The sequence below is a fragment of the Rutilus rutilus genome (genome assembly GCF_951802725.1).
Source record: "Rutilus rutilus genome assembly, chromosome: 24".
Classification (NCBI taxonomy): Eukaryota; Metazoa; Chordata; class Actinopteri; order Cypriniformes; family Leuciscidae; genus Rutilus; species Rutilus rutilus.
The window spans coordinates 25,709,767-25,722,910 of record NC_140228.1 but is presented as its reverse complement, the minus strand read 5'-3'; the positions used below and the strand labels follow the sequence as shown (position 1 = coordinate 25,722,910).

Sequence of the window (13,144 nt, the reverse complement as noted above, 5' to 3'; positions counted from 1 at the left end):
GGCCTACTTATGTGGCAGCCTGGTGCTTTGAGAAGACCCTGGCGCGCATCTAGTAAACACTCGCTGAAATGTGATACAGTGTGTTCTTACAAGACATGAAACTCATGCGTGTGTTATTTGAAAAAACAAATGCTATGTTTCATATGGTCTTTCCATAAATGTGTAGTTAAAATGACATTTATATTAGTTATCAATATGTAGGCTATGCCTCAATTGGTATTTTTTTGAGCATTGCCATGCTATTTACATCTTTAAGAAATGAATGCACAAATTTGTAAAAATATTGTCTATAAAGATAATTGTAATGCACGGGCTGCAACACCAATAGGCCTGCACGTTTTTGGCTACTTTAACAGTGGGCATTGCATAGTTTACTTTATTTACAGTCGTCATTTTAATGATGTTCTCGAGGAAACTATTCCTTCACTGGTTTTGCATCGCGCTTCTGCACAACACTTGTTTTATGTTGTTGTTGGAATCTAATTATTGCTTTTTATATTCACATTATATACTTAAACGAAAACGCAGTGCGTTCTAGGCCTCTGATTAACTTTTCCTTTTTTTTTCTTTTTTTTCCTATTTTTGTCTTCTTTTTCTTTTATTGAGCACCACATGATCTTTGCTCAAACTCATAGGCCTTCCGTAGATACCTTCAAACTTCAACTGATAGTTTCAAACCTGCGAACGAGGTGTTTGTTTCTGTAATTCATATGTATAACCTGTGTTTTTAAAAGATTACGGCCGTAATGTATCACCCTTGTGTGTGAGTAAAACTTGTGGGTTGTGGAAGTTGTGAAGTGGGATTTCTCTCTGCAGGAAACTCCGGCGGCTGGAGTTCAAAGCCGCATGAACAGACGAACCATTAAAATATCATCCAGACTGCAGCCTTCAGCTCCATACACTCTCAAACTCCTTCCAGTGAGAGAGAGAGAGAGAGAGGGAGAGAGAGAGAGAGAGGGCCAGGCGAAGCTGTTGAGTTGAATGTTTTGTCTAACGGACGTTATCTTTATAAAAGAAATCTGGACGGTGTCTTCAACAGGTGAAAAACGGTAAGACTCGAGCGTGTGGACGAAATACGTTTTCGAGGCGGAAATAATTTGGAAATGTTAACCGACGTGTTTTAATAACGTGGTGTTGTTGTTGTTGTTTTTTTTTTTATTTATTTTTTTTTATTTTTTTATGCAAGTATTGCTTGCAACAGTTGAATTAGTTTTTAAAAAGACTGGAATCATTTAAGTGTACTGTATTAGTATAATTATTATAATATTTTGTCTAAATTAAAAGCTAAAGAATATCAAAAGGACAAGAACACATATTCTGTTTGGTGCTATTCCAACTGATTGTTTGTAATCTTCTAAAAGTATCAGTAAGCCAAAATGCGCCCTAAGAGTGAAAAAACAAAACAAAAACGCAACTTTATTTTAACTACTGATGAGTATGTATTTAGAAAGGTGTTTTTTTTTTTTTTTTTTTTTTTGGCCTGCAATTGGATTTAGTCAGTGTTAATGATTTTGGCCAATATTTGACTCATTGCTGAGTTTTCCATTGTCTTTATTGTCAAATCAAACGCGTATTGTGTCTTTGCATATATTCCCCCCTTCACTGCACGAAAATACCTGAAAAATAAACTTTAAGTTATGCTAAAGAAATTCCTGAAGATTGCAACTGCGATCCATTCGACCATGAGCCCCAGCCATTTGACTAACTTATTCACTATTCGACATAGTTCATACAATGTTTACGTATTTATGACACGGATTGTGTGGTTTTGTCACCAGAGGCCTGACAGATCAATTCATGACCTTCCTCAAGGGAATACCAATTTATTTGCATCAGTAATTGAATGCATCTTGACCTTGATTAAAATGAAGCCACCTAAAGTTGAAGAAATGTCTAAGGTCACGCTTTTATTATTTTCAAAGTTTACATTTGTGGATTTTAGACTTTTGTATTCACATGTGACCATAATACGTGAACATAAAACGATCACAACGGCCTTCAGGTAAAGTAATGTTTCCGTGAAATGCGATTTTCAGTCTAGCAACCACAAATAAAATAAAATAAAATAAGAATCTGAAAGAAAAAAAACTTTTTGCTATGTCGCGTCTGTTTCTACGGTTTGCACTGCTATGCTGTAATAAACTATATACATTTGAATGAAGATACAAAGCAATGTGGGCTGGGGTGTCAACTTGTTCCATTTTTCATCGAGACACATGAGCACCAAAACAATGGAAATGCTGTTTCTCTACGCTCACGTATAATCCGCGTAATTCCAGTGGAGCTTGAACATATGATATTTGACCAATCTAATAGTAACTTTATGACCTTTGTAGGTCAGTTCACCGTCCTCCTATATCTGTGCCTGGCCGGCTTGATTAAGATAAAGCTTTAAAACAGAGATGAGGTTATCATTCTGTATTGGAGTTATAGTATTTGCATTTTTATTGTACACGGAGGAAACATTCCAGGCTCCAAAACTTCTTTCACTACGTCATTGTGATTTAAACTGCACTGTTTATGTCTTATTTCATTGCATATTGTAAAATTAGATGCAATGACATAGTAACAAACAACATCAGATCAAAGTTTTATTTTGTATTATAATTTATGCTATTTTGTATTGATTTAATACATTTTCCTTTTCATATAACTATATATGTTTTCTCTTTTGCACAAACACTTAACATTTAAACACTTAAAACACTTACGACATTACTGTATTAAAGTGCACACTTCATTTGTGTTTGCATTATAGTTATATATATATATATATATATATATATATATATATATATATATATATATATATATATATATATATATATATATATATATATATATACACTGTTTATGTTGTGGAAGTAGTATGGAATTTAACATTTAATTTATCATATTCTACACCTTGTGTACATTTAAAGCACCAATTAGGTATACATTCACCGACCATATCTAAAGCCAATTTTATATCTTGAAATATCAGCATTCGCTTAAAATGCTCCAGCTTTTTCAAGCTTTTTATACAAGATTGGCTACAAGATTGGATTCATGGTTGTACTTTATTCAGAACAGGTGCACTGTCAACAGTGTGTTTATGAAATAACGGTGGGTAAATCTGTGAGATACATTTTGCGTTTCGGAAAGACTGCATTAAGTGTGTATTAGGATTTTTATTTAGCAGTTACTCGAGCTTTTTTGCCAAGACTTTGCTTTGCTTTGCTGCCCTGTACACTTCTGATGAAGCACCACCTCCTGTGTGCCTGATCCGCCGCCGCTGAACAACTGGGGCCGAAAATTACCCCCGATCATAACAACAGGTCTTTTGCGATACTTTTTTCCCCCTATGGACAATAGGCGACCTTCGCGCTTTTCACAAGACACCGATCCCATGACGACGCAGAAGCACCATTAGAGGAAAAAAGGGGGTGTGAAAACTCTTCTTTTTTTTTCTTTTTCTTTTACTAAATGGTTAATTACAGGAAAAAACAATCGGGGTCTGAGCAAGCAGCGTGCTACTGCAAACTTTAACTTTGTGCTAACCGCCGTTTTCGAGGTTTATTACGAAGCTTTTTGATGCTTTCTATAACGGAATACCAGACGGAACATATGTTGCATTTTTATTGCATGCAAGTCCACTCTTTCTAGTTTGCCTATCGCAGTAAGTAGCTAAAACGCGCTCTTTTAAAGCGCAGTCGCACGTTTTCCACAGCTGTAATATAAAGAGAGGATACATTGCTTCGTTACAACTTCGGGGTTGCAGTTAAAAGTACAATAACCTTTGCATAACAAAAGCATTTTTTTTCATCCGCTGCCTGAGGCTCGGCGCATGCGCGCTCGCTGTTTGCTGTCACTAAAACATTTTTCTTCGCATTGGAAACTGTCACGAGTGACGTCAATCACGGAGCACTGACCAATTAGAGCGCTCGGTGATTGTTTGGCTCCACGGGCTGCAGCGCCTACCATGAATCTCTATTCAGTATATCAAAGCGTCCTGCTGCTGCCTCTCAACCGAATGGGATTCCACGTAGGCACTGAGATAGCAACTAAACTTTAGGGGAAGTTTAATTTTTTTCTTCTTCTTCTGTATTCTTCAAAGCGATTAAAATATATTTGTCATCATCATTATTATTATTTTGCCTGCTGTCAAGTTATTCTAAAATTAGGAGTAATGAGCGTGGATGCTTTGGGAAGCCCTGTGATGGACCCCGCGTTTTCCAAACGGAACACGACGCTGAGATTAGTTGACTTGGCAGGGGCTCACCACCATCACCATCATCACCACCATACCCCTCAGAGCGTGACAGGCTTCCCGGGGTTCAGCAGCCATCCACACTCAATGGCTCACTCGCACCCTGGGGAGATGACTGCGGAACCCCGCCTGGGGCCGAGTCCATTCGGGCCAGAACACATGGGGCACTCCGCGGCCCTCAAAATCAGCCCAACCCATCATTATCCCCACCACCATCACCACCATAATCATCATATTGCAGGCCACAGTGAAGTGGTCTCCAGTCAAACGGGAGCTTTTGGCCCGGTGCAGGCGGCAACGGTTCCGTACTCTATGTCTCACACGGCCCAGGCGCTATCCGCAGGTAGGGATTTCCTCATTCGCCGAGATTTGACAGCTCAAGCCATGCCCGTGCTGACCGATCAGACTTCTGGTTCAGCCTCTCACCACGGAATGTTTGTCTCAACAACAGGTAGCTATCCGGGACACTATGGTCATCACCCCGACCCTGGGAACCATTCTCTCTTCCCTGGACTTCATCACGAGCAGCCATCTACCGGAGCACCAGGTGGCCAAGCCTTGAACGGACAAATAAGGTTAGGAATACCTGCCGAAATGTACGTTCGGTCTGATCATTTGAGTCAAGTAGCGAGCTCCAGGGCAGACCCGTTCTCTGCTTCTCCGCTGCACGGATACGGCGGGCTCAATCTGAACATGAATCTCAGCGCACACCACCACCACCACCATCACGGAGCTGGCGCATTTTTCCGTTACATGAGGCAACCGATCAAGCAAGAGCTCATCTGCAAGTGGCTGGAGCCAGAGCACTCCGCCAAGAAACTTTGCTCCAAAACTTACAGCACCATGCACGAACTGGTGACGCATGTCACTGTGGAGCACGTTGGAGGACCAGAGCAAGCGAACCATATCTGTTTTTGGGAAGAATGTCCACGAGAGGGAAAGCCGTTTAAAGCGAAGTACAAACTTGTGAATCACATCAGAGTGCACACCGGAGAGAAACCGTTTCCCTGCCCATTCCCCGGCTGTGGAAAAGTATTTGCCCGATCGGAAAACTTGAAAATCCACAAGAGGACACACACAGGTCAGTGACTTCATTTGCTGTCCCTTAGGACAATTGAGTTAAATACTAGCGCCTCATAATGCTGAAGTGTAAACAAATCGATGCACTGCAACTAGTTTATTAATGATGTGAGCTAGCTTGCATGCTACATAGATGCACAGTTTTTCTAAAATGCCGCTTTGTCATTTATTTTATAGAAATGTAACGGCTTATCTGTAAAGAGTTTCGCAGAACACTGGCATCGTTTTCAATGTTATCGCTGTTATTTAATGCATTTGATGAATACATCTATTTAGTTTACACTAATAGAATAGCATATAGCATACTCGTTTAGCAATACGTCGTTTTTAAAAGATAAACAACCACAACGGCAGAGCACTGTTGAGTGTAAGTTACTTGATTATAAAAAAAATAAAATAAAAAAAATGCATTCCTTATGCTTCATCCAGCTTCATGATGTCCCAACACGTTCATATTTTTGGGGCCTACTGCGTCCAGTTTAGTCGGCTGTAAAAAAAATAAGAGATGAAAAGACAGTCCTGCCTTTTTTCCCCACTATAAATCGCATAAATATCGGCTGTTTATATTATAATTATTGTAAGTTGTACACAAGTGTTTACCTACTTTGCAAACTGTTATAGGCTACGCTGCTTTTTACTACATTATGGAAATTAGTAACAGTTGTTGTTTTTTTTAAAGATTTTTTATTTTTATCCCAGAAATATTTGTTGAAGTTCTCTGTAATCCCCTCAGGACGGTCTACATGAACATAGTAGCATTTTTAGAGAGTTAGTGTCTTGTTTTGCTTACACTGCAGTGTGTGTGTGAGAGAGAGCGTGTGCGTGTGCGTGTGCGTGTGTGTGTGTGTGTGTAAATAGGCTTTAGAAAGAAACTGTCCAAATCGACTTTCATTAATTGCATCAAGAGACAAGCTGTTGTAATTATTTGCATTTATGTCTGAACTGTGACGATGCAAGAAACTACGTATTCACTGTTGACAAACTTCAGATTGGCCGCATGCAACAAGTCGGTAAAAGTTCTGAAAGAGTAAAACAGTCGTGACTCGTGACTTAACTGTATAAACATTATATTTATTACTAAGTTTATTTTTATTTTATTTAATGCGTTGTGAGCTCTGTGCAACTGGAAGAATGTGTTTTCTTTTTTTCTTTTTTGCACTTTTGCACTAGATTTAGTGGATTTAGTAGATAAGGTGAGTGAGTTTCATATTTTTTTTTTTTTTTTTTGCATTTTGCATTTTGTATTTTGGCATAATAAGGTTTTCAAAAGGAGACTGTCGTGTTACGATTACCTGAAAACTACATTTAAGATGACAACCTTTCGGTTTAACCAACGTTGTTTATGACTTTTGTGCGCCCTAGCTTGGGCGGTATTTGAATCTTTGGTTATGGATATGGTTTCCCAAGGGTCTCTTCCTTGCTGTTTTCTTGTAGTACACTAATATTCTTGATTGGCTTTCTCGGCCCAACAGCTGAAGGTCAAATTGATATTCAGCGAGCAACTGTAATTAGACAGCAGCAATTACGTAGTCTTATAAACTCCTGGAGCTTATGTCCTTCGGAAATAAGCGTGATGTGATTAAATGTAATTAATTCAAACATTTCTGTTGCCTGGCCGGCTTCTCCAGCAGCTATTATTGTTACAGAGGGACAGGCCTAATAGCAGTTTAGATGGTGGATCAGATGTATTTTATGAGATCTTCATGCTCGACATTCCAAATGTAAATGAAACTACTATGAGAGCGCGTGCATGCTTTAAAAAAACGGATGTCCAATAATCTGTAATTGTGAAAATAAATCATTGCAGTCTGATTGTTTCAGTCACAAGGGGCTTTGCCATGAGAGCAGACAGAGCAGTAAAAAGATAATCACGATATCATGGGGCTCATGTGACCTGATTTCAGACTGACATGCGTTTGACTAATGCAAAGTATATTTGGTTATGCGCTCGTTATAATGATGTGCGTCGTTATAATGATTACACTTGTGATGTTCTTTGTCTATAATGACCATTGTCCATAACTGTTTTGTTGTTTTAGGTGAAAAGCCTTTCAAATGCGAGTTTGACGGGTGTGACAGACGGTTCGCCAACAGCAGTGACCGGAAAAAGCATTCCCACGTACACACTAGCGATAAGCCGTACAACTGCAAAGTCAGAGGTTGTGACAAATCGTACACGCATCCCAGCTCTTTGAGAAAACACATGAAGGTGCACTGCAAGTCTCCACCTCCGAGTTCTGGTTACGAATCATCGACTCCATCTCTTGTTTCTCCTTCATCGGACTTGGGACGGGAGCCAGCTCCCTCTGCGCTCTCCGAGCCGCTCTCTTCATCGTCCCAGCCGGCCAATTTAAGCGAATGGTACGTGTGTCACAGCTCCGGTGCCAGTGGCCCTCAGACCCCACCCAGCGGTTCCTCCACGCCGGGCCACACGGAGGGGCCAACGTACGGCAATCCTGAACGGAGGGACGCCTTCTAACAAAATATTAGCCCGTAATATTCATTTGACAAAGGGACTGAAATGACTTTGACATCTTTTCTTATTTGGACAGTCCATTTTGGACTGAACGGTCACAGGCTGACGTTCAAAGAGTAGGCTTGTCCACTGTTACTGCCTTACTGAAGGATGCACTGGCCCTTTGACAGCTAATGTCACTGCCCAACCACCAATCGATTTAAAACATGTCCCGAGTGTCTATGTTTATAAATAGTGTACTGGCCGTACGCATGTCACTGTATCATTTTGTAAATTTCCGCTTTGATTTCAATATCTTAATTTATTTTTTAATCGGTAAAGAATTTCTTTTTGTAATATTGAACCAAAGTGCTTAATTATTAAATCTGTACAGTTGTAAATGACGACGTTTTAATGTCTATGTGTGAACAGTACTTTTGTAAGGTTTTGTCTTTAGGCAATTTTTAAATGTTTGCTACTCTACTTTGTACAAAACTAATATTCCGGATTATTTGAATTTCATAAAGACGTAGACTCTTTCCTCTTTTTGTGCTTTCTCCAGCCCAAGCCAATTTGAAGGAAACAGCGTTATTGTATTTGATATGACGTTTCATTTATGATTAGTCATTTATCAATGTGGTTATTTTGTGATTTTGTAAAACTTGTCAGCAATCCATTTTTATGAAAAATATGAATTATCAGAAGAGACCTTAAAATGTGTACCGAAATGCCTTGTACGTTGTCAGTATTTTGAATAAATTGTGTATGATGCAAAGCTAAAAGACCTCCTTAAGCTTTATAGGGGGGGGGGGGGGGTCATCATTTAATACAAACCCCCTAATTGATCCAAATATGCATGATCCTAAAATAACTCAAACATAGTAGATACAGCCAACTTAAAACAAATGTGATTCTCTAAGCGAACCCCATTGCAATAACTTTTTTATTTCCTTTTGTATTGCTTATACACACAGATATACCCTAGCTTTACACTCCAATTACATGGGCAGCAATTGATGAAAGAGTTGCATATTTTCACACAGACTTCAAAGAGTCTTTTATACAAAGAGACATTTTTTTCCACGACGGTGAATCTTCATGGTGAGTTAAGATTTCAATAGCAAAAGCCCAGTCAAATTTAAATAATATGGGCGACGGGGCCGTGGAATATGTTCTGTCAGAAGGAATGCAATATTTGTTCTGAAGAAAAAGAACTACAAAATACGTTTGCATTTACTCAAACGAATGTTTATTCGTTCGTTTATTAGTTTGGCTATGTTTCCTGGTTTTAAAATAACTGAAAAAGTCAACTGAAGAAAAAAAAAAAAAAAAAAAAGGAAAACACGTAATTTTCACACGAGGAATATTACTGTGTTCACTGTTTTGGAATAACAACTAACAACTTATGATATCCATTGCATATCCGAGCTAATGTACATGGTTCATTAAGTTATGATAAATATCAATATCTATTTCTTCACTTTAGGAATCGTCATCCAACGAATGCAAAAATCTACCAATGTGAGCTTAGCTAAAACATTCTCAACTGATCCCTTTAAAATGGCAAACTCAGCGTTATGCATCGAATTTGTGTGTGACTGTATAGCACGTTTAGCTTTTAAACTTCTTTGATGCATACAATGTAAAATAAATACAACAGCAAAAGGCCAAACTGTGGCGTAGTCTAGTGTCAGAGCTGTATCAGAGGAGAAAGGGATAGTTTGGTCTCAATTGAAACAGGATCCTTTGAAGTGATTTTATTATCAAGGGATTCTTGCATGTCGTCTAAACGACGCTGATGACATGGAAAGGCTTCTCTGTGTCTCCATTTTGATCGTGCAAATGTGTTTCAAGTTTTTCATTCCATTTAGCAAAATAAGAAGAGACGAAGTGACCAGAAACAAGTACTTCCAAGTAATATTAACTATCGACAAGCTGCCTTCCTCGGACTCCTGGTGAGCCCGAGAGCGCGCACGCTCGTCCGCGTGTCAAAGTTGCGATTAAAGGGAACAGAACAATAAATGTTTCTTTTCAAAAGTTTCCCGCTTTTGAATAGTATCGAATGCGCTTTCCCTATTCTCTCTCCAAATAAGCCAACCATTCGTTAGTTAGTAGGCCTATATAGGCCTATATAACTGTTGTAACCAGCGGTTGTCGAGCTGTTTTGGGAAACGTATTGTAAATTTCTCAAATACGAGGAATTAACAATTCCAAAATAACAGTCTCAGCCGTCTCCTGAAAGAATCTACAAGGGCAATAATAATAATAATAATAATAATTGACTTCTTCCAAATGCAAAGGAAGCGCTTACAAGTGTGAAGTGAAACACAAATGAAACACGAGACACATCCATTTAACCTTTCAAATTCTTATGATAAAAGTTAAATGATAGTTTATTCACAATGGACTTGGCCTAACTATGAATTCGTATTCTCATTATATTAAGCAATAGCCTGCCTCTCTAAAGGAAGCAGGAGGGAGGAAAAAAATCTTCTTTGTTAAATGCAAACCAGGGCTCATTTGAGTGTGAAATATAATTTCTTTGTGAAATAATTGAGGCGATAATCACACTTCCGGAAACTGTCCTGCATTATTTAACAAAGCTCTTTTTGTAGGGGATTAGCGGTTCTCTCCACACCATTCAACGCTCTATTTAATGTCATAATTACATGACAAGGGCTGACTGGAATTCGCATGCAAAATGAAAGGACAGGTGCAATGGCAAATAAATAAATATAGAAACTAGTCAATAACACAAAGCAAGTTAAAACAGAATAGGCTACTTTTAGACCTCTTTGCCCCCTCCAACTCAAGCCTACACCAACTAACTGACTGTTCAAATAGTTTAATAAGTAGTGTTACTTTGCATTAAATTGTTACTTTGCACTTAATTATACTGTATCCATTGCGTTGTCTATAAAGTTTAATGTCTATCAATCAATCAAGTTTGGATATTTTTATTATGCGCAACCTTGCCAAGGTTTTGGTCTTGGTGAAATTAGAATTCAACTTGAATCGACGTAAAGCCAAGACTTACAAGTAGGTGATTCATGAAGTGTGTTATATTGAACATTATGAGTTAAAATTAAGTACAACCATTTGCCAAATTTGAGTACATTTATACCACATCCCAGTATACACCATTTGTTTTGCAATAAAGTGTACATGACAAGTTTTAAAAAATAAATGTCATTAATTACAGTATAATAGCACATGTATTACATAGTAATACACTTTTTGTACATGTATACATGCCTCTTATTTAATTAAAACACAAACACTGTTATGAAAAAGATGTAAGATCTTTTGGTTACACTTTATTTTAAGGTATCTTTGTTACACTGTTATTAAACAAGTACTGAGTTATAATAATTAACTCACTATAGGGTTAAGATCAGGGTTTGGTTTGGGATTAGTTGCATGTAATTATGCATAATTTATAGTTTTTCCTATACTAAATTCATGTAGCATATGTAACTGACTCTGTAAAATAGTGTTATCTATCTGAAAACTAAATGGGTTCTACAAGTTAATATTGCACTAACATCATTTTCCACTAAAATAGACATCTCGTTTCAGCACCTGTAAATATGGCAGCAACAGGAATAAAAATAGGATTACATTTAGTTTAACAACGTGAAACAAACTTGAACTTAACACATTATGACATAACTTCCTGCACCGTTTGGAGGTGGAATGTAGAAGAGAAATGTAACTGCCATAGACTTAATGAAAATAAATAGCGAGAAATGACTAATAAATTGGGTAGCCTGATTGAATAAGCGCCTAAATATCATCTATCTATACCACCATCATCTTATTCGTCGGCGCTGAGTTATTGTACTTTCATGGATGAAGGAGTTTTTCTCCAGTGAGAATCAGCCCCTATAGTTAGCAGAGTGAACACTGATCTCTAACAACCTTCAAATAATGTAGCAGAATGTGCCGCACTACTTCGCACCTGCACTCTGAATGGGAACCTTCTTTCAATGTAAGATACGCTTGTTGGCCTTGAATCTCAAAGCAGCTGCATGAATGAGTCGAGCGACCCGTGCTTATTTCGCTTCCTTTGATCTCTGATCTCTCTCTCTCTAATTTGTTCGTATAGTCTGCAACAAGGACTTTCTATTTGCTATTAAAACATTAGTGTCTATAAGGGCCACATGAACAGGATAGATGCCATGCAAAGCAGCGCGCCATGTGGGGAGCATCGTGCACGTTTCCACTAAAAAACATTTAGTCAGTGAAAGCACATGTCATTGCTGTTTTATTCAACGGCAATGCGTTTAATAGAAGAATCCAAGAAAACACTGCATTCTTTAAAAGCCATTGGAAAGGTGATCATTTGCAGAATGATTGGCTGCTGAAATTAGGGAAACGTTGCATTTTTCCTCTAAATACATTAGGTCCAAGTCAAGTTAAGATGCAATACAAAACCGATGTGCACTCTGTGGGTCTGTACGACATTCATCGTAGGTAAGTTGCCAAGTATTACCTGCAGTTATTTTATCTCAAGTATGTATGCGTATTCACCACCAACCGCTTCATGTTTCACGTGACTAAAAAGAAAAAAAAAAGAACACAAGCGTATTTTAGTTCACCTTTGCCTAGAGGACTTGTTATTTATTTGTTTGTTTGTTTGTTTGTCTGCGTGACCTGGATACACGCAATATGTTCAGCTAAACCCATTTTATTGATGATCCAAAGGGAAATACCTCTATCGTAAACATTGTTAAACTCAGTTGGGTTTCCTTACCGAACTCGCAGATATTCCAGTTTAATTCAATGTCACCGCACAGACCGGCTCTGAAATGCAAACAAAAGTAACTAAATTAAGTGAATTTCCATATTTTCTGTGCTCCCTATGGATGGTCCACCTTAATCTCCAGATGCCTAAACTGACTGGTCAAAGCTGTGCTGGCAATAGGCCATGTATAGTCTTCTAAAACGATGATACAAGAGGCATCAATCAATGCAACTGCTCCAGCATTAAGCGTGCGTTACAATAGGGTAATGATGATAATGAAAAGTAAAAATAATGAAATCGTTTTTATGGGAGTATCAGATTTATTTAAGTGGGCCATACATCATCACCATGGGCAAATGATAATGAATTGCAGAATGTGCCCTTCAGCGATTAAGTATTTCTGAAATATAATTTATCATCTCGCGGTTCATATTTCATATTAGGAGCAGCATATGAGGTGGTTTGTGTAGAGAAAGGGAAAGGGAGGCGAGAACGTTTTTCAGCTATGAAAGTTCAAGGCAGAAGAAGAAAGTGTTGTCTCCAGATATCCGCAAAATGGAGACGTCGAAGTGCAAATATTTGTTCTTCCGTGTCATGAAACTAGCATTACACT

At 38.2% G+C, this 13,144-nt stretch overlaps 1 protein-coding gene across 2 annotated transcripts; it reads left to right on the top strand.

Annotated features, from left to right (window-relative positions):
* Nucleotides 1–2,964: 2,964 nt before the first annotated feature.
* zic4 (zic family member 4) lies at nt 2,965–9,060 on the top strand. Of its 2 annotated transcripts, XM_084399659.1 has the most exons (3): nt 2,965–4,592; nt 4,701–5,330; nt 7,369–9,060. In XM_084399659.1, exons 1-3 carry the CDS (start codon nt 4,169–4,171, stop codon nt 7,806–7,808), a joined length of 1,494 nt encoding a protein of 497 aa, XP_084255785.1. In that variant the 5' UTR covers nt 2,965–4,168; the 3' UTR covers nt 7,809–9,060. The 2 variants fall into 2 exon arrangements, with proteins under 2 accessions (XP_084255785.1, XP_084255784.1); XM_084399658.1 differs by having other exon boundaries at nt 2,967–5,330; nt 7,369–9,059.
* Nucleotides 9,061–13,144: the final 4,084 nt, after the last annotated feature.